Source organism: Colletotrichum spaethianum (genome assembly GCF_022836535.1).
Source record: "Colletotrichum spaethianum MAFF 239500 DNA, contig10, whole genome shotgun sequence".
In the NCBI taxonomy this organism is placed as follows: domain Eukaryota; kingdom Fungi; phylum Ascomycota; class Sordariomycetes; order Glomerellales; family Glomerellaceae; genus Colletotrichum; species Colletotrichum spaethianum.
In genome coordinates, this window is record NW_026054780.1 from 1,110,228 (window position 1) to 1,131,032 (window position 20,805).

The following is a 20,805-nucleotide window of genomic DNA, read 5'->3' on the forward strand; positions in this document are numbered from 1 at the left end:
TCACTGTACCTCACCAGTCACTTGATAGGATACTTCAAGCAGATCAATAACTTGTTTTGAGTTTGCTAGTTGGTGTCTTTTACTTCGTGTCTATATCTTGTATTGCTCAACCAGTGACTATATCTTGCCTTTCTCTGAAGTCTGATATATAAGTTCGTAGTGCTGACGTTGGATGTGGTGGATACCTTGAGTCTGGTACCCACCAGACTAACTACTAGCTCAACGGGCGCAGATGTATGGACCACGTGTTGATGATGGGTTCGCCGATAAGTCCCTTCATTAGCGGCTTCTAGTACTGGTTCACAAAAACTTAGTCGAGATGTATTGAATAAGAGCCGAGTCTACGAGCTGCTCGGGTTTGACAAAAAGCTTTCTCTGCTCGTTGTCGAGCAGCCTCGAAGTAAACCTTGATCAGCCACGAATGTTCACATCCCCTCAAATTATCAAGGTAACTGATGAAAGAACATCTCGAAGGGTAAAAGAAGTCGCCTTATCCGAAACAGCTGACCTCCAGTCTGTACAAGAGTTTTTCTAGCATTACCTAGGTTTTAGCTAGTCTGCGGCTACCTGAACATACGAAGAAACTTGCCTTTAAGCCAATTTTTTCTAAGCAGCTCCATAACATTTCAAAGGCTAGCTTCTTTTCTCAATAAAAGAAGAAGGGAAACCAAACGTTCATGCGGGTAAGTTCTCCAAGTTGAACTTGATAGGTTTACGGCTTATTCGAAACATCATGCGCTATATTCATAGACAGCTTGGTAACCTTGCCGATGTCCATACATGGCCATGCAGAGAGAAAATCTTTGACACTATCTCGATGAACACGTCTGGGCCCACACCGTAATCACTCGCACAGATCTCCTCATTGTTTGGAGCAGCCTTGGAGCAATTGGAGGAAAATCATGACCTCACGCTCTCATAGTATGATGCAAAATCTGGACTTTCAACGACTGAACCAACAAAATAAGCGGCTTTCAAGAACTGTGCTTCTGACCCCAGACATTGGGAACTCTGGATGGAAAAGAGACGGTAGGTACTACCATTAAAACATTGAGCTTACCACAATTTCTGCTATCACCGACGGGCTTGCCACGTGAGATTGCCTTGGAGATGGGTCTCGAATCTGCATGGTCTCTCCTGTGTTCTCTCCCGTCTTTTATTTTATCAATTTGTCTAACCCAATTTATTGACGACGTCTTTCCACATTCCATTATCTTCAAGGTTTTAGACTTTCGCCGTATATTGTCTAGTTCGTTGTCTTGGTCTATTGGTTGATGGTGTTTGTTGCTTGCCTTAATAAACTGGAGACTCGGTTCTCCGATGCGCCAGCACTGCCCAGATACTCACTCGGGTGCCAAATGCAGAAGATCGCAAGGGCTATTATCATGAGTAGACCTTCAAAGACCCAAAACATCCACTCATGTTGTAAGCTATATCCTTCTTGACCCTCCGCAAACTCGACCATTCGAAATATACAACGGACCTTTCACCATATTCATCAGCGATCGGTTTTGCACTCCGCTACTTACTTGCTAGAGGCGGTAGGGAACGTTTTTGAGTATCTATAGTGAAGAGGATACGTAAAACTTACCAAAATCAAGAAACTGGAGATGTAAACAGCCTTGAGGACCTTTAGCCAGCCGGCCGGTGCTTGAGATATAGCCATCGTTCGAGATAAGAAGTGGAAACGCATCAAGATGCACAAATATGTCGAGAAGCCCAAAATTTGGAGAGACAGTCCAGCGAGCAGGATCTTAATTCCAATGCCAGCAAGCCGACCTGTCCAGCCAACCCCACTAGCTAATGATGACCCAGAGGACTGCACGCACATGCAGATAATATCAATAGCGACATAAATCTTTGTCAAGAGCCGGGCAGGCAGTTTAAAGATTCTATGGTGCGTCGGAGGTAGAACAGCACGGATCAGCCGCCCGATCAGGATATAGTTTCCAGCGGCAATGAAGATAGGGGCGAGAACGATGTGGGAAGTGCTGGACGCGAAGATGCCCTAGAGAAGAGCGGTGTATCGAATTAGCTATATGAGTGGCAAAATGACAGAAGCGCAGGTCATCTTGAGAAAAACTTCATCAATTCAGGGCCCCAGCAACTCACAATGTTCTGGTGATCACGTGTTGAGTAGGACCTCATCGCATAGCCAGTAACTTGACAGAAACCGCCAATAGGTACACATACAAAGAACCACGCCCGGTACCTGAAGCAAGTCAAGTAGGTGATCCAGATGGTTGCTAATGCGTACACAACGGTCGCAACAATGGCCGTTGGTAGCGACGGCTCAAACAGCCAGACGCTCCAGTCTTCTGGAACCTCCGCCATGGCAAGCGTTTTCACCTCGTCCCCCGACTCTGAGAAAGTTGGAGAAAGCAGGTGATGAGTTCTTCGTTACTTGATGACAGAATACCGCAGACGATGGAAATCGGATCTATTGAGGCTCGCAAAGAAACGGGACTCTGTGACCCCGAACTCACCGGCGAGTGGTGTTGTTTTGACAACGAGAGAAAGTTGTTGTTTGGCTGTGCTCGTTAAGAACTTTGGTAGCCAAGATGAAGACAAAAGGCCAAGACTGTTTGTTTTTCAACTGCACCATGTTCGCACTCGCTTAAGATCCCCGCAGACAGCTACTTTCTGAGGGGCATAGAAACATCGATCTGATGAAGCTGGGGGTAGTAATTAGTGCAGCCTCCTGCAACGGGCCGCGCAACCCACCACCTCATGCAAACGTTACTAGTCTGGCTATAGTCGCCTTAGGTGTCTGCAGCCATGACAAGATGAACTTGGTTCACCTTCTACCTGGCCGAGAAGGGCGCTGATGCCTACCCGATCGTTGAGTCATCTATCAAAAAACCGCAGGTAGACAATACAAACGTGTCATCGAGGCACAGCGGGTTTCCTATAGTTCAGCCTCTCTATGCTGCGATTGTTTCTCACACGGATGCTGATTTCGGGTCCAAGGGCGTCTGCAGTATTTCAAAATCCTCACTAAGCCGACATAGCTAGCGGTTGGAGACCTCTTGATTTGATAAATTAGACCATTGACGCTGTTCTTGGCCTCTCAATAGCTCCCCTCTCATGCTCCAAGACATACGAACAAGTCTTGGCTACCCAGCGCCAAGTAACTTGGCGCTGAATCCCACAAGCAGTAAACATATTTTGATGGCCCTTCTGGAGGGCGAATGTGGTCTCTGGTAGTACACACCCTTGTCTTATTGGCGAATTCCCTTGCCGTCTTAACTCGGCTAGAGATTATCATTACCCAAAAGCACATATACCACCTTAAGACGTGGCTCCTGTTCTCCTCAGGCATAAAGCGGCACAGCAGCGGGCGGTTCCGAAAAGTTCGTCTCAAGGGAGAAGGCTCAGTGTTAGCAGCAGGGTGTGCACGTAATCGAAGGTGAATTGCCACTTTCTCCCGAGCCCGCTCAATCCTGCTGCCGACGTATGAAACCTCCACAGCGGTCACCAGGGTCCGATATATATCTTTTGCATTTGTTCTAGTTTCGAATCGTAAGTTGATTAAACTGGCTGGCTGCCTGGATACAGTTATAGAAGGCTGAACCTCCAAGAGTTGCCTTCATCTTCACTGGTCATGCAGCGCAATGGCCTCAGAAACTTGATTACATCGACAGCTTTCCACTGGCAAAGTCCGTCATCGAGTCACTAGAAATCGCGGTTCAAAATCTTGAACGCGCACCCAAGTGGTTCTTTCTTTCGGGACATACAGAGAAAGGAATCTCCGAGACGTTGAGATTGCCCGAGTTCTCCCAACTATCAGTCACAGCACGCCAAATTGCGATGCTGGCAGTTATCAGCCAATGGGGCATTTCGGCCTCAAGGGTGATTGGTCCCTCATCAGAAGAGATCGCTGCAGCGGTTGTCGCTGGACTGTTGATTCCTGAAGAGGGCATCAAGATTGCTTACTTCAGCGGTTTGGCCTCTCAGTCCCACAATCCAGGACAGCTCTTGGGCATGCTTGCTGTCCACGTTTCAGCCGACGCTATTGCCCCATACCTCGAGTCGGAGCCCACAGTTCAAGTTGCTTGCTACAACAGTCCTGTGAGCTTGACATTGTCTGAGCAACAGCCAGCTCTAAAGCGAGTATGTGACGCCCTTAAGGCGGACGGTCACTTCGCCAGAATTCTCCAGGTCAATTTCGCCTACCACTCTGAGCATGTACGCGGGACTGCGGAAGACTAACACGCCATGTTATTCGAGTCGAATCTATTGCCCGAAGGCAAGCGCGGTACCGACAAGATAACCATGTTCTCGTCCGTGACGGGCCTGACAGTCTCCGAGAGAACCCCATAGGTCCTGACAACTGGCGGAATAACATGGTCAGTCCTATGCGCTCCTCACAGTCGGCGTCGAACGTGCTCTCCGTAAAGAAAGGCAGGTACCTTCACGCGAGAGCTCTTCTTACTGCTACCACTATATAAAATAGCCCATTAATTGCGATTTCCTTCTTATAACCTGATCAGACAGCGCAGTTCTCGTTCTGGTATCGAGATTGGACACAGAAATGTCTTGATCAACGAGTATCACAACACTCTCTTAGCCCGTTACTTTCTTATCAGTCACTCATGCAAGTTCGTCGGGTATGCAGTGGTGATTGGCTGAGACCGAGGCTGGAGGAAATGGTCTCCAGGATCCTACCAACAGTGTAGCTGTTCGACAAGATTGAACGCTAAGGTCTGACGATAAATGGCTACATGACCCTGTTTGTGCCGGAGGAAAGTGTCGTTGGTTGGCCGCTTTGCTGTGGACGGCCTATGTTTAACGCTTGTACTAATTGCAATATCCCACCATCAAAGTTACCTATTCAAACTCACATCATGCCCTCCAACGTGGGTCTTAGGCCAATGACCTTGAAGCCCTGGAAGTACTCACGGCCGTTCAATTACTTATTGCAGCATGCGATGTCAGTACCACAGGGTAGAGTCAAGTCCGTCCCTTTATCCATTGCCGACGAAGCCGTCTTTCAGAGATGTGAGATATTTCATTGCTTTTCCCTGCATGCCCTCCCCCACACTGACAGTCCCAGGGCGACAAAAGAGGGGCGTAGCTATGTGTTGCATCCAATGGCATATTGCCCTCTTCCTCGTTAGTGAGGAGATTGTCGGGCGGCTGCACCACAGGGGTATGTGGCCGATCGGACAGACCGCCTCCTCTCACTTGCTTGTTCACGGCACCTTACCTAATCAAGCGTTATAGGGGCCTATGGTGGCTGCGGGCAATGGTTACCACGGTTCTACATTGCCGCTATGCGGCACAGCCATCGCCCGGCCAAGGTGAACAGTGGCAGCCTAGAGTGGACAACACAACCACAAGAGGCCTGTCGCCTGTCTAGCTGCTGATGTGAAAAACTTATCAACAGAAGGACCTTTGGGTCATTGTGGGTTTCAATCCCGAGAACACTTAAAAGACTTATTCTCCCGAGTTCTTGTTTGATGTTAACTATCCCTCAAGGTACGTCATGAACATCAATATCCCGACAATTCCACAAAGCAGTACAAAAACCGTCAAATCGGACCAACAGAGCAACGCAATTCAAAAAAAGCAATAGGAAGAAAAGAGGAGGAGAGTTATAGGCTCAGAACAACCTTTCGAGATGTTTTCATTCAAAATCTATTTTATCGTACGGATTGTTCTTATCCTGCTGGTTACTATCCCTGCACTTGTCATTTTCGGGCTCCTCTTCCGCAGGCCTGGTTATAGCCACGACAACACCCGCCGATGGGTCGATTACACCAAGATAGCCTCGGGCTTTTGGGGATCGTAAGTCGCTCCGTACAATTAATCCATCAGGTGGACTAAAACGTCGCTGCAGAGCTCAAATCCTACGATTACTCCAGCAAATTATTTTTACGGCTTACTACGATGATATCCACGGCTGGCTCGTTTTCCAGGCACGTGATGCTTCTTTCGCCTTTGGGTACATCAGCTCGATGTTTGAGATATGGGCCGTTATTGCCATTTTCCTTGCTTTATTCTACCTGGCCCACGCTTTGACACAGCTCCGAACCGAGGGTCAGGACGACTCTAGCGCTTACCGAAAAGGCCGCATAGTGGTCCTTGGCGTCTCCGGCTTTCTTGCTGTCCTCAATACTGTCACTTGGTGTCTCTGGCTGGCTAACAGCCTCTCTCCAAGCTGGGACGACAACGCGCGGATCATGTACCTCGTCGCCAGTTGCTTCACCATCGTTATCGCGGGTCTCTTAGTCTTTTGTGGTATTGGTTCCATCGTCTACTCCGCCAAGTCCCGTATGAAGGCCCGTGGCAGCCCTGTGCAAAAGGTATGTTGTGTCTTCAAGATTGGCTGGCGCCTCAAAACTAACCGTACTTTTCCCAGGCTGCCCAGATTCTTGTTGTCTGCTCCTCACTGTACCTCGTGCGCGCGGCTTGGTTCATGGTCATCTTTTTCTTCGGTCTTTATGATTTCTTCGGGATTATTGACGTTTTCCTGGGCTGCTGGATATCGTTTGTTATCTTGGCTCTCCTCTACGTTCTGACTATCAAGGAGGAGTACTCACTCTCCAAAGCTCACTACCGGTCCAAGACTGTGGTCAATAGTCAGTCTGCATAAGAATTAACAACTTCATACAGACGGTCATTAACAGAGAACCCGAATGTCCCAAGAAGGAATGAGGAGAAGATTGAAATACACGGAATAATAGATTGGGAGTGTCGACATCAGGTTTGGCGACGTGTTGCGAGGCTTACACATCTAGATAGAAAGCATGAGATACCCATAGAGATTAGTATACCATTCAACAACCATAGTATAAATCTAATGAATTCATTTAGTTTTGTTCGCACGCTCCCCGTTCTCAAAGATGCGTTCAGAATGATCTATCTAGGAGTTCGGTTGACGCAACAAGATGATGCCCGACCTTGGTTTGGCTACCTGTGCGACATTCTGCAGCAGATCACTAACGAACATGTTGCTTCAGTTGATTGTGTTGAGTAGGACAACGACTGATGTTAGCCCACGAACGGTAAACTTCTCTTAAGTCGTGCCTCGTTTAGTTACAATAGTGCAACTCAAAATTCAGGTACTCAAGAGGAGATGAGTTCGTCACGATGCAAATGCAGCAGACGGAACCTGGACCAGGTTGACTGAGCCAGTCTGACGCATTATCGAAATTGAGCAGTTTGGCGAACCATGGCTTCTCCTTACCTCATTGGCATCAACTCACAACCCATACATATCGTGAACCAGGAAACAAACTAGGCCAAGAGTTAACTTCACGGTCTGATCATCAACAGGTATGATTGGTGCGCATCTCGGTCTGCCAGCCACACGTACCCGATACTCGACTCCATTCCCCCGCACGAACCCCACAGACAACTCTTGGGGTTCACTGAAATGGGCGACTCAGCACGGCGCACCTCGATACAACATTGGCCCGGCTCCCACAATCCCAATCTTATTTTTTTAGTCTCGGCAGTAGCTTGTCGTGAATCCCGGCATCTTTCATCATCATCTTGGACCGAATGCCGTTTGTTTGGAGCGCATACTGTAGTGTCACAGGTTTTCCTGCGCAACGATGCTCCTAGTTCAATTCTGCTTCACACTTTCGACAGCCTGTAGAGCCTAGGCCTTGCTTGTCTCTCATTCGGGTGTCTCCAGGCTCTCCAGTCTGGAAGATTTGCGCGAGTGGGGAAGAAGATCATGGTTCATCACCACATGGCCACCGAGGTAACCGAGCCAGAGCTCGTAGCTCGGGCCATGTTGCATCGCGCATCTTTGAATAGTCACCAACCCCATGTCCATGGCTCCTCTGGAATCAAGGATATGGCTTCGGCAACGAGGGATACATTCTCCGACACAATCATATAAAGGCACCTTCGACTCGGTCTGGGCAAAATATACGCTCTCCTCCGACTTTGTTCTCCAGCCGCATCTCATCCCGCAAAGATCGTCGAGTGTCAACAGAAACATGATGCTCCGGTCCGCCCTCATTGCCGCAGTCGGCGCTCTTTCTTGCGGCCTCGCTTCGGCCCTCGAGACTTTTGAGCGAAACCTCATCTTTCAGCCGCCCGATAACTACACGGACCCCCGCGTTCTGTACCCACGTACCGTCCAGCTTGACGACGGCCGCCTTCTGGGCACTTGGGAGAACTACTCCCCTGAACCCCCCCTGGTCTGGTTCCCTATCTACGAATCTATCGACGGTGGCCTCACCTGGGAGGAAGTTGGCCAGGCCCACGATCAGGTTAACAACTGGGGGTTGCGCTACCAGCCCTTCCTATACGAGCTTCGTCAAGACTTTGCTGGCTACCCTGCAGGAACTATCCTCTTGGCCGGTAACAGTATCCCCACCGACCTCAGCGAGACCCAAATCGACTTGTATGCCTCTCAGGACAAAGGCCGCACCTGGGAGTTTCTCTCCCACGTCGCACGCGGCGGCCGTGCCATCCCTAACAACGAGGAGACTCCCGTATGGGAGCCTTTCATCCTGTAAGTTTACGGTGCTTTGGCCAGCAGGCCTATGGTTCAAGCACGCTAACCTGCTCTATAGTATCTTTGAGGACGATCTAATCTTGTACTATGCCGACCAACGCTCGTCTGAGCACGGGCAGGAAATTTCCCACCAGACAACTAAGGACCTCAAGAACTGGTCTGAAGTCGTCGTCGACGTCTCCTACCCCAGATACACCGATCGTCCCGGTATGCCCTTTGTCACTCAGCTGGCCAACGGCGACTACATGTATACTTTCGAGTGGGGTGGTGCCGACATCATTACTCCGTACTCATTCCCCATTTACTACCGCATCGCCAAGGACCCTCGCAAGTTCGCCGACGCCCCTGACTACTACATCAACAGCACTAACGGCGGTGTCTTTCCAATCAACAGCCCCAACGTTGTCTGGTCTCCTGTGGGCGGCTGCAATGGTACTATTGTCGTTAGCAGCAATAGTGCTCCTCTCTTCGTCAACCGTCGTGGCGGTGACCCTACTGCTTGGGTGGCCTACGATTCTCCCGAGGCCAGCGCCTACACGCGCAACTTGCGGATCATGGAGGAGGACCCCGACTATCTACTGATTATGGGTGCCGGTGTCTTGCCTCCTAGCACCACCAACAAGGTTACCGTCAGCATGCTTAAACTTACGGAGCTGCTGGGCCTCAAGCAGGCATAAGTCTTGTAAATGTTTTTTTGCATATAATGGTTGATATCCTTAGAAATGCACGGGAATTCTCAATAACTTGTACACAAAAAATGAAATCCAGTAATTACTTGTAGTGCGGTTAACGCCATAATGGGAGACTACAGTTACAACGATCACGTATTGCCACTTGGTTGACTGAGTTGTTATTCTCCAAATCAACAAATCAGCCAAGATTTGTCTCCCCGTACCACGGAAAAATTGATCTTTTCTTTCCGTGACGCAATGAGCCTGATGTGTATTAGTCCTTGGTTCACCTTGATGCGGCCTCTTGGTTGTGACCAGCCGCTGGCCTCTCGAGTCCGGGCTCTTGCCTTCCAGATTGGGGCTGCGTTTTCAACGAGTCTGGAAAATTTGTCTGGTTTAACAAATTACATGTGTCAGCTCTGGAGTTGCAGAGTGATCAACGCAAGATCATGCTGTGCTCTTCCTGTTTTCCCGCTTCCGCGAGGCCCTATTACCCGCATTGTATGGACGGAAATTTCGATGCGTTCCTGGACTCCCTGGACATACGGACCGTTGGAGGTGGCGTAAGCGCCGCAAGGAACCCCATGATCGGTTGGGAGACTAGGGACGAACGGTTGGTTAACTGCCAAACGCGGGGCTGTTCGAGCGGGGAAGGAGACTGGGGGTTTGGTTGGAGATGCGGTGAAGCTCCCAAGCCTCTGCCGCTCTCCATTTCTTCTCATGGCTGGTCAATTACCATTATGGTGCATTTCATGCACGTCATGTCATATCTTTCCCCGTGGGCCCGTTTGGATAGACAAACAGAGGTGGAGTTGGAGAGTGGGGAAGTTTGCTCAGGTGAGATTCTAGATCAAGGCAATGCAGTACCTGATGTCTGTCTACTGGCCAGTCAAGAGGCAGCAATGCCGATAATACCGCCGCTACGTGGAGACGGGGATAGAGATGGTGACATTCCCGTCCGTCGCTTGGAAAGATCGAATCTGTGTTTTTCATGTCAAATAAAAAATGGTTCCACCTACTCGAAACTCAGAATGATTCACGTTCTGCTCTCATAGACTGTGTACCGCTGCAATTGGGCTCTATCCATACTACAGCGCTCCGATCAAAATGTTACTATCCCGTTTTAAATCTCTCTCCCTACTGGCTCTCGCTTGGCTTGACGGGATCAGTGCTGGAGCCATTGAAACAAACCTGAAGCTTCTGAATGGGAGACAGCAAGACATTGTGAGTTTCCTCAACAACATCAGGGGTTAATTTAGCTCTCTACATAAACCTTGACTTATCCTGAAGTAATGAAGAGTTTATTAACAAATTTAGGTCACTTGGGATGACAAAAGCTTGTTCATCAACCGCAAGAGACTAATGATCTTTAGCGCTGAATTTCACGCCTTTAGGTAATGAACAATGCTTTGTGCTGCACTCATCGGATGAGATGCTAAAGGTCGAAACCAGATTGCCGGTCCCCTCCCTCTGGCTCGACATTCTGCAGAAAATCAAGGCAGCTGGATATAACTCTGTTTCTTTCTACGTGAACTGGGGCCTGCTCGAGGCTAAGCCGGGAGAAGTCCGCGCTGAGGGCATCTTCGCTCTGGAGCCGCTCTTTGAGGCCGCTGAGAGAGCTGGTCTATACCTCTTTGCTGCAAGATTTACCACCACCACTCTGACAAGATCAATGAACTAACCTGACTTTCAGCGCCCAGGACCGTACATCAATGCAGAAGTCAGCGGAGGTGGTCTTCCAGGCTGGCTTCAACGAGTTCAGGGAGCCTTACGAAGTGGTGATGAGGCTTACCTCAAGGCCAGTGACAAGTAAGGAAGGGACGGGCGCCTGTAATAACTTCCACTGACAGAAGTAGCTATACAGCCGCTCTCGGCAGCATCATAGCCAGAGCGCAAATCACCAATGGTGGTCCCGTCATTCTCTTCCAGATGGAGAACGAGTACAATGCTGCTGTCGATCCGTACCCGTTCCCAGACTATGACTACTGGAAGTACGTCGACAGCCAGTTCCGTAGCCAAGGCGTCGTTGTTCCCTACGTCAACAATGAAGCTTGGCAACTTGGCGCCATTACTGCCTTGACACCAGCCAAAGTCGACATCTACGGCCACGACGCCTACCCGCTGGGTTTTGACTGCTGGAACCCTACCGTTTGGCCCACGAACGGTCTTCCTACAGACTGGCTTGCTACTAACAATCGCATTGCGCCAACTTCCCCCTATACCATCGTTGAGGTATGGCATGGACAGCTCACATCACTAAGAACCGCATTTACTGACATCTTCCAGTTCCAAGGTGGTGGCTTCCAGCCGTGGGGTGGGGCTGGCTTCGAGTACTGCGCAGCACTTCTTAACCACGAGTTTGAGCGTGTTCTTTACAAGAACAATTATGCTGTTGGCACTACTATCTTTAATGTCTACATGGTAAGCTCAGCATTATCTTTACCTCTTTATGCGCCTGTCTGACTCTGAATAGACTTGGGGCGGTACAAACTGGGGAAACCTCGGCCATTCTGACGGCTATACCTCCTACGACTACGGTGCGCAGATCACTGAGGAGCGTCTCGTTAACCGCGAGAAGTACAGCGAGACCAAGCTGCAGTCCAACTTCCTCCACGTATCCCCCACCTACCTGGAGGCTGATAGATACAACTCTTCACTCGAGTGGACGAACAACAAAGCAATAACGGTCACTCCTGCGACGACCAACTCGACAAAGTTCTACATCGCAAGGCATGTTCATGATATCGTTTGCCCTTTGACACCAGCTAACGTATCTGTCAGACACACCCAATATGACTCACTCGAGACGGTGGCCTACAAGCTCAAGGTCGAGACTGTTGGCTTTGGAAACCTTGAAGTGCCCCAGCTCAGCGACAGCCTGTACTTGACTAGGAGAGACTCAAAGATCCATGTCAGCGATTACCCCATTGCTGACAAGAACTTAGTGTACTCCACCGCTGAGATCTTCACTTGGTTGGTAATCCCGCCAAGAAGTGGCCAAAGATCTCTACTTACACCCGCTTAGGAAGAAGTACGAGGACAAGACTGTTCTTGTACTCTATGGCGGTGCCGATGAGCACCACGAACTAGCCGTCGAGGGGGAGCAAGTGGATGTGACGGACGAGAACGTTATTGAGGGTTCCGATGTCAGTATTGAGCAAAAAGACGGCTACACTGTTCTTGGATGGGCTGTCTCGGATGAGCGCAAGGTCGTTCGTGTGCACGGAAACCTTTACGTCTATCTCCTGAGTATGCCACCAATAAGCATTAAGTATCTCGCCAAGTAACTGACAACTTCCTAGCCCGCAACGAGGCCTACAATTTCTGGGTCCCCCCGGAGGTCGGCGACTTCGCCACCTCCGACGTTATCATCAAGGCCGGCTACCTTGTCCGCAACGTCATAGTTGGCGATGACTCACTCAGTTTTTCCGGCGATGTCAACAGCACCACCACCATTGAAGTCGTTGGCGGCGCCCCAGCGTCTCTCAAGAGCCTGAACTTTAACGGTAAGGCTCTGGAGTTTAAGCAAAATGACTACGGAGTCGTGACAGCAATCATCGACTTCACTACTCCTGAGATTAAGCTTCCCTGCTTGAGTCAGGTGACCTGGAAGTACGTCGATAGTCTGCCCGAGATCAAGTCCGACTACTCGGACAAACTCTGGACTGACGCCGACCTCAACGAGACATACAACACCGCCAACCCACTCAAGACCCCAACTAGCTTGTACGGCGGCGACTACGGCTACCACACTAGTTCGCTGCTGTATCGCGGTCATTTCAAAGCTAACGGCGCAGAGTCAACGTTCAACATCACCACCCAGGGGGGCAACGCGTACGGCGCATCCATCTGGCTGAACGACGAGTTCATTGGCTCTTGGGTCGGAAACGCCATTACCCCTGCCCACAACAGCACCTTCACCCTGCCCAGGCTGACCAAGGACGACGAGTACGTCTTCACTGTTGTTGTTGACCACATGGGTCTGAACGGGAACTGGGTCGTCGGCGAGGAGCAGCAGAAAAACCCCCGCGGCATTCTCAATTACAACCTGGCTGGCCACGAGCAGTCCGACATCAAGTGGAAAATCACCGGTAACCTCGGCGGCGAAGACTACGCTGACAGAGAGCGTGGTCCCCTTAACGAAGGCGGCTTGTTCATCGAGCGCCAGGGCTATCACTGGCCCGAGCCTCCCTCCGAATCTTGGGAGGACAGCAAGGGTCCAACTGCTGGAATCGAGCAGGCCGGCATCGCCTACTACTCAACAACCTTTGACCTCAACCTCCCCACTGGCTTCGATGTCCCTCTGTCCCTGACATTTGCCAATACCACGACGTCTGCCTATCGCGCCCAGATCTTTGTCAACGGCTACCAATATGGCAAGTTCGTCCACCATGTCGGGCCACAGACTCGATTCCCCGTACCTGAAGGCATTCTTAACTATCAGGGATCCAACCACCTCGGCATTACTCTCTGGGCCATGGAAAAGGGTGGCGCCAAGATCGAGGGTCTCAAGTGGGAGGTTGGCATGGTCAGCGCGACTGGCTTTGGGAAGGTTGAGCCTGCACCGCAGCCCAAGTGGGCCAAGCGAGAGGGAGCATACTGAGCGGCGAGATTCTATGTGCAGTTCCCAACTACATCTATCGTTTGTAGCTGGTGACGATTAGTTGGCGATCCTGGCCAGAACAGAATTGAGTCCTTCAGTGCTGGTATAAGTCCAAGCCCTTCGTGAAATTGTTTCCCACCTCCCCTCAATCCAGGACTTCGCAAGTTGTGAATCTATTACCAAAGGAATCTGGTTCGCCTTTGAATCCGCCATTAGGAAACGAATCAACTAATTCCTGACGGTTGAACCAGAGTACTTGCAAGAACGTACAAAGAACCGTCCTTCTCTTTACTGTAACGATGAATGAAAGCTCACTCAAGTTGTAATTGTTAGTCATAGGCCCCTTGATCCCTTGTGGCTGGGTTACGTGATGGCTTAACATAAACACAATCATGCAGCAGAGACCGATTTACGTTGCTTACATCAACCGTTTCGACTTGTGGGTGAAACATCCGTTCCCTGGATGTTTGACAAGACCCGGGAAATATTTTTTGTGCGACGTAGGGGAAAGATGTATGAAAGACTGGGTATGGATAGACTCAATCTTGCAAGGTACGAATACATGTGATATTCAATGTTGCATCGTAATATTGCGTACAAGAGTCAATTATGTATAACCTGCCCATTCTGTCTTCGAATCCACCCTCACGGCCTCATTTCCAAGACACGCACCCTATATTACTCACTGGACTTGTATGATCGAATATCTGTTGGTGTTTAGACGTATTCGGCAGTCACAGTGCTGTAACGCTGGTCTGGGCCCCAGTTAGTAATGAGTTGCAAATCAGAGGACATGCAGTGACTTACTGTTGTAAAGCAAGGTATACGCGGTTGATGCAGATAGGTAGACTGCCTCGATCTTGCAGCTCAGCTCGTAGTACCATTGCCCATCAAGACCCTGGCGACGGGCAAGCATGTTCTCCGGGATATGACTGACGTCGGCCTCTATGTGAACGAGCATGGAAACGTTGTCGTCGCGAGCGATAGGCGCGGCTCGCGGAGTGCGGTCGGCGTAGACATCCATCTTGATCTTTTTGATGCGGCCCTGGCTCACCAAGCCCGTCCAAACGAATGAGGTGTAAAAAGGTTCATTTTCAGAGACATTGTCGCCACGCTGGATGAACCACTCCATGGTGTACACCTTATAACAACCGTCGAGACCGCACCAGTGCCGCTTTTGTTCCAGGTGCTTGTGGGTCTTGGCGTCATACTTTGTACGCCATTCGGTCCCGTAATGCTTGCGAGCCTTCCGGTTCTGGACCTTGACTTGTGTGAGACGATCGGGTGACACTTGCGCCAGACCCTTCATGACGGCACCCTGGACCACGGCCTGCCATGCGTTGGGGGGCTGCATGATCTGGATACTCTTGTCGATGGCATTGCGCAGACGCTCCTTGAGGTAGTTTGAAGCGCCGAAACCGCCAACCAGAAGGATGGCACGGACTGGGACATTGCTGGCCGTAATCTGGTCCTTGACGAGCTTGATGCACTCCAGGACGACAGGTTCGAAGATGGTTTGGAGATCAGACGCCTTCAGAGAGAATCGACCGCGACTGATACCAAGCTCCTTGTTGTTTGCCAGACCTCCGACGGGGATGGTGTAGGTGTCCTCCGAAGCGGCGCCGAGTGTAAACTGTCTCTTGACCTGCGGATTGTTAGTACTGAGCTATGTCAAGCAGAGTATCATTAGTTCGAACGCACCTTCTTCTCAAACTGCTCCATGGCCTCGGCCATGATCTCGTCGTCGAAACCCTCCTCCTTACCAAGCTTTGCCTTGAGAAACTTGGCAAAGCGCATGTTGAGAAAGGTTGATCCGCACAAAGCACCGGATCCTGGAGCCGCCTCTTGGACTTCGAGGATAGGCTTCAGACTCGTGATGGTGTAGGATATCAAGTCGACGGTGCCACCTCCTGCATCCACAACAACGACTGTGTCGTCGACCTTGAGACCGTGAGGATCTAGGCCATGGAGCGCGTAGATGGCGGCGGCCTCGGGCTCAGAGACAAGGTGAATAGGAGCGTCGGTCGTAAGGCCCGCCGCCTTTTGGCAGGCCTGCTTGGTTTTATCCTTGGCGAGGTCAGACCAGATGGCGGGGACAGTTACAACAAACTCGAGAGGAGTGGTCTTGACGACTTGATCTCCAAGCTTCTCTCGCAAGATATAGCTCAAATGGTCACCGAGTGCTGAGATGTAGTCTGTCACCAACTTGTCCACGTTGCGGCCTCCTCTACCCTCCGAGGATACTGCTTGACCCATGCTCTGGAGAGAAGGGTCAAGGTCACTAGTCAAGAAGTAAGTTACAGATTATGGCAAGTGACTGCATGGCTCAAGTGGATTGCACAACATGCCGGTGATAGTAGAAGACACTTACAGTTTGAACCACTCAACGACTTCATCCTGAGGTGCAGTCATGGGAATGGAAAATCCCCATTGAACCTCATCGCCGGCGTATCTGAGCTTGGTAGGGACCTTGTCGGAGGATTCGCCTTCGCGAACAGATTTACTAATGGGCCACGTAGTGATGGCGGTCCGTCGATCGGGACGCTGTGTCTCGGCCCAGGCTACACCGGAGTAGGTGGTTCCAAAGTCGATGCCGACAACAATTCTGCGCTCGCTTATGGAGAGCTTCTCGAAGTTTTCCATGTTGGAGGGCGGAGACATCGTCTGGGTATTGCGAGGATCAGACACGGGTATCAGAAAGAAAGGAAATAGCAATTAGACGGAAATCCATGTATCGCTCAAGAGTATATGGGCTAAAGACTTGCAGGGAAATAGACAATAAAGCAAGACGAAGGCACACAAAAAGGCTATTTCGGAGCTAATGTTCTGGGTGAACACGTTCTGGGAAGGCGAATAAAGCTATGCTCGACTTGACTGGATGCGCCGGGAGGTGGAATCCGGTGGATGGCAGGGCAGTTTCGATAGACAACACCAAAGCAGGGGCAACTTGTAGGGCGAGGAAAGAAAGGGAAAGGAGGCGAGTTCGAGACGTGGATGCGATTTGGGTCGTATCATCCAGTAGAAATGAATGCTTGATATCAATGCCAGGTCAGCAGATCAAAGCAACAAGCATAGTCAGCCTTGGGTGAAGCTCGGGTGGAGATGTTTGATGGTGCAAGGCGGCAAGAGGCACCGGCTGAACCTTATCTACTTTATGGAACGAACCTCTTTGAAGGAAGACAAGCTCGGTCACAGGACGTACTTTATTGAACGAGTGGACTTCCATCTACCTGAGCTTCCATTGTAAGGTAGATTGCAGAATAGAAGCCCGCTTATTACTGGTGGTAATGTAGCTAGTCGAAAGTAGGTATAAGAGGGAAAGGTACTCACTGGCTGGGCATGGCAGCAAGTAATTAGCTAGATGCCCGAGTTACTTACACCTGCCACGGACGTTGGAGACTCTAGGTACCCCCGGTTCGGTGGGGCCGAGAGGGATCGCCATGGCCTTTCACTCAACGACGGGGAAGTACGCTGGAAAAAGCAAGATGCCATGTTCAACAAACCCCAACAGTGACAGGTGACCATCTTCAAGCACCCAGCCCAGCGAAATCATCCGGACCGTTCCAGAATGATACACGCCGTGTGATGAGAAGGCAGAGACGCGCTAGTTTTCGCCCGGTGACGGCGGGACGGGACCTGCGCCCAAGCGAAACACGGGACTCTCACGCATTTGAGGCCCTCTGATCACGCATAGAGCCAAGCACAAACGCCAGCATAGAAGCAATGAGGAACATGCCCTTTCAAATCGATCTTGGCCCACGACGTTCCAGTTCTCCAGGTTGCGGGGGGCGGGGCGGGCGCTTACGGATACTATGGCAGTTGTCACGTTGCGCCAAACGGAACGCCATCCCCCCAAGTCGTGCTCTCTAGCGGGTCGCACGGGCTGTTTCTGCATCCAGGGGCGCATGGTTCTTAAAGTGCAAATGCAAAAGCCCCGGGAGCACTGGAAGCTTTACAGCTCAGACTGTCACGGCCAGGCAGACCAAGCAGAAACAGGGCAACGTTATGCGTGGTCTGACCACGCCAAGCAGGTCAATGATAACCAAGCAACCAGAATGGAAGCAATCTCTTCAACCCTTGCCCCAAAAGCGATCTCGAGAGATATTTTCAGCTACAATCCCCCCTCTAAGTCCTGAACCAACCAGGACCAGACTAAAAGATACGGACCTGTCGTCACTGCCTCGCGCCTTTAGCGCGAAGTCATACGTTACGCCCAAAGGCGCAAAGGCACTCTGTAGCTACCCTTCGACAGCAACAACGCTACCGTAGACAGTCTATACCATAAAGAGTTTTACTGACATGGGAAATCGAAAGACTGACCAGAATGTTTTGCTATAGGCCTTGCCTGGCCTCTGGCCCATCGAGGTCCAGTTGACCCAGCCTCGATTTCCCGCAGCATCTTGGCCAGGGTCAAGTGAATAAAGTCCTTGTATTGGCATCGGAAATTATGACACAACGAAGCATGGCATAAACAAGTTCACTACACGTATTGAACCTTCTGGCTCTGGTTCTGCTTGCGGTACGCCTCCACTCTTGCTATCTTCTACCCCCACCACAGTACATTTCGTCCAGACGCCCCTGTCTGTTCCCCCCTTTCTTCGATTCAAAGACTTGGGCCTCGCTTTCCTCGTCCAAACTCCGCTCCGTTGCTCCCGCCGTCTGGCATCCCCCGTCAACATCATGGAAGACCTCAGGCAGCTGGTAACCCCCATATCACAGCACCGCGAGGGTCACAGACCACTCGTCCCGGAGAAGAAGCCCCTCGGCACTGACGTCGCGTCAAACATCCTCGACAACATGAGACTCGCCTATACCTCAGTCCTCAAGAACCAAGTGAATGTCATCACCGAGCAAGTCAGTCCAACTGCTAGTTCTAAATTTGACGAGATGGGGTTCACAAAGGTCGAGCCACCAGCTCCAGAGCAAAATGGCACACAGAGCAGGGGACCAAGGCAAGCTCTGCCCAAGGGCCTCGTTGCCACCCGTTTTCACAATTATCCTGTCTCTCATCATCCTCATCGCTCTCCGCCCCATACTTCGGCTGCCGACTCACCCTCCTTCGTCGAGTGTGATTTGATCGATCTTGGAGCTGACGTTTCTTCGCTCCCAAGACAAGCTTCTGATGACCGCCACCCCGCCTTTCGAATTAATGACGGAGGACACGGAGTCGACACCAACCATGAGCTACTTCTGCACCGCGAGATCGAGGAGTTGCGAAACAAACTCGAGTCGACGACGGCGCGGGCTGAGATTGCTGAGGAAAAGGCAGAGCGTGCGGAAAAGAGAATTGATGAGATCAAGACGAGCGTGAGCTCGGCCGCCAACGACACTGGAATGGACACCGAGTCGCTGGCCCCAATGCTCAGCCAGCTGAAGACAGAAAACTCAACTTTAAAAGAGCAGCTAAGAGATGCACAATCTCACATCTTCAGTCTGCAACCCTACCGCAAGGAGCTCACCCCTGAAGAAGTCGGACGCGTGAGTTTGGCCTCTCGCAACATTTTGCCGGCCATTTCTAATGGAACTGCAGGAGTATGACGATCTCGTCGAAGGCATCGCCGATTGGGTATCCAAGTTTATGGATCCTGTCCTCGACGACTACGATCAGGGTGTCGAGGATGTCCTGATGAACGCCCGTCGGAAGCCCACTGAGGCCCTTAGGTTGAAGCGGATGATACACATGTACCCAGACTTGGTCAAAGGATCCACGTTTCCCGAAACGGACGAAGATGTCATTGTTGCCATCATTATGAGATTCCTCAATGACAACATCTTTCAAAAAGTGCTTTACGACGCCATTGCAAGTTGTGTCGAAGTGCTCAGCTTCGTGGAGACGGCTTTGCAGAATCACGTCGAGCCCAAGCGAGGTAAGAGGCACGTTTTGCAATCAAGCATAGGATATTGACACATGACGCAGATCTCTTTGCAATTAGAACATGGACGGCCGAGGCCTACAATGCCATCTTGAGCTCTCGACAGTTCATGAACTGCAGGGACAAGAAAGCGCGGGAACTCATGAACGAGCTCGCTGGCATCTTCAAAATACTTTGTAGGAGAGACCAGATGGAGTGGTTCGTCAAGAACTTTGGAGAGCACTGCATCAAGCCGGCTATGCAACTCTACGAAAAGATGTTGGTGTCAACGAACCACTTCTACTTCGACATCAATCCATACATTCTGTGTAGCCCTAATGGTGAGATAGAGACGTCGCCCGACTTCTTCGACTGCTTGCATGACCTTGACTGCAAGAACGTGCTTCAAAACCGCAAGGCTGTCAACTTGGCCAAGATGGATCCGCCACCTTCAAAGATGGAGCTATACCATCACATGCTCAACGTCTGTACTCTTACTCCCGCGCTTTACATGAGGCAGATTGGCCGCAACGACTCAATCAAGGAGCCACAGATCGTGCGGCGACAGCAGATGCTGGTGGCGTGGGGCCCACAAGACAAGCGGGCCAAGTTCCGGGAAAGCGGTGACCGCACGCTGCTGTATCATCTCTATTGTGCTAGGAGCGATCGTGAGAGACAGGAGGCAGGCGGGTGGGCTACTTTTCGCTGGGGAAGCTAGGAGCTCCGCAGTCTGGTACTGTTCGATTTTCATTCTTCGTGCTGGCCTGGGGCTGCTTCAAGTTGTGGGGGTTTTCAGACGTACCTGAGATATGATATCTGTGCAACTCAGGATAATTATCTAGTGTTGCCCGTTCTTGTATGGTGGAGCAGCGACAGCCGATGTAGACCGGCATGTTTGGGAGTTCACTTAGACAAGCTTTCTCATTCCATCTTAGTGGCTAATGAATGCTGTTCCTTACTTAGTGATACATTGTGCGTCCAATACTCGGGCCTAGAGAGTTGGTAAACTAGACAACGTGTGACTGGGGTCATGAGTTCATCCCGGCGAGAGGCTAGGCAAACGTGGATGATCTGACTCCTCTATCTCAAGTATTGAGGCCATGGAGAGGCAAGAACACGTAACAGGCTTTTCTTGGGGGGCTCAAATCCAGCCCTATGTAGGGAATATGTGGCATAAATGGGCTAACGAGGCCATGGAGA

At 50.8% G+C, this 20,805-nt stretch overlaps 5 protein-coding genes across 5 annotated transcripts; 4 read left to right on the plus strand and 1 right to left on the minus strand.

Moving 5' to 3' along the window:
- Window positions 1-3,810: 3,810 nt before the first annotated feature.
- ColSpa_04850 (fumagillin dodecapentaenoate synthase) lies at window positions 3,811-4,212 on the plus strand (the record flags this gene model as incomplete). The annotated part of the gene is made up of 1 exon (XM_049271062.1): window positions 3,811-4,212. The coding sequence occupies one exon, from the start codon at window positions 3,811-3,813 to the stop codon at window positions 4,210-4,212; it is 402 nt and encodes a 133-aa protein (XP_049127019.1).
- Window positions 4,213-5,623: 1,411 nt separating this feature from the next.
- ColSpa_04851 (uncharacterized protein) lies at window positions 5,624-6,598 on the plus strand (the record flags this gene model as incomplete). The annotated part of the gene is made up of 3 exons (XM_049271063.1): window positions 5,624-5,790; window positions 5,843-6,308; window positions 6,365-6,598. 3 exons carry the CDS (start codon window positions 5,624-5,626, stop codon window positions 6,596-6,598), a joined length of 867 nt encoding a protein of 288 aa, XP_049127020.1.
- Window positions 6,599-7,955: 1,357 nt separating this feature from the next.
- Window positions 7,956-9,156, plus strand: ColSpa_04852 (uncharacterized protein; the record flags this gene model as incomplete). The annotated part of the gene is made up of 2 exons (XM_049271064.1): window positions 7,956-8,476; window positions 8,538-9,156. 2 exons carry the CDS (start codon window positions 7,956-7,958, stop codon window positions 9,154-9,156), a joined length of 1,140 nt encoding a protein of 379 aa, XP_049127021.1.
- Window positions 9,157-14,470: 5,314 nt separating this feature from the next.
- On the minus strand, window positions 14,471-16,414 carry ColSpa_04853 (chaperone protein DnaK; the record flags this gene model as incomplete). The annotated part of the gene is made up of 4 exons (XM_049271065.1): window positions 14,471-14,508; window positions 14,561-15,398; window positions 15,455-16,034; window positions 16,125-16,414. 4 exons carry the CDS (start codon window positions 16,412-16,414, stop codon window positions 14,471-14,473), a joined length of 1,746 nt encoding a protein of 581 aa, XP_049127022.1.
- A 2,019-nt stretch (window positions 16,415-18,433) lies between these two features.
- ColSpa_04854 (uncharacterized protein) lies at window positions 18,434-20,323 on the plus strand (the record flags this gene model as incomplete). The annotated part of the gene is made up of 3 exons (XM_049271066.1): window positions 18,434-19,231; window positions 19,284-19,620; window positions 19,671-20,323. 3 exons carry the CDS (start codon window positions 18,434-18,436, stop codon window positions 20,321-20,323), a joined length of 1,788 nt encoding a protein of 595 aa, XP_049127023.1.
- Between the last annotated feature and the right edge of the window lie 482 nt (window positions 20,324-20,805).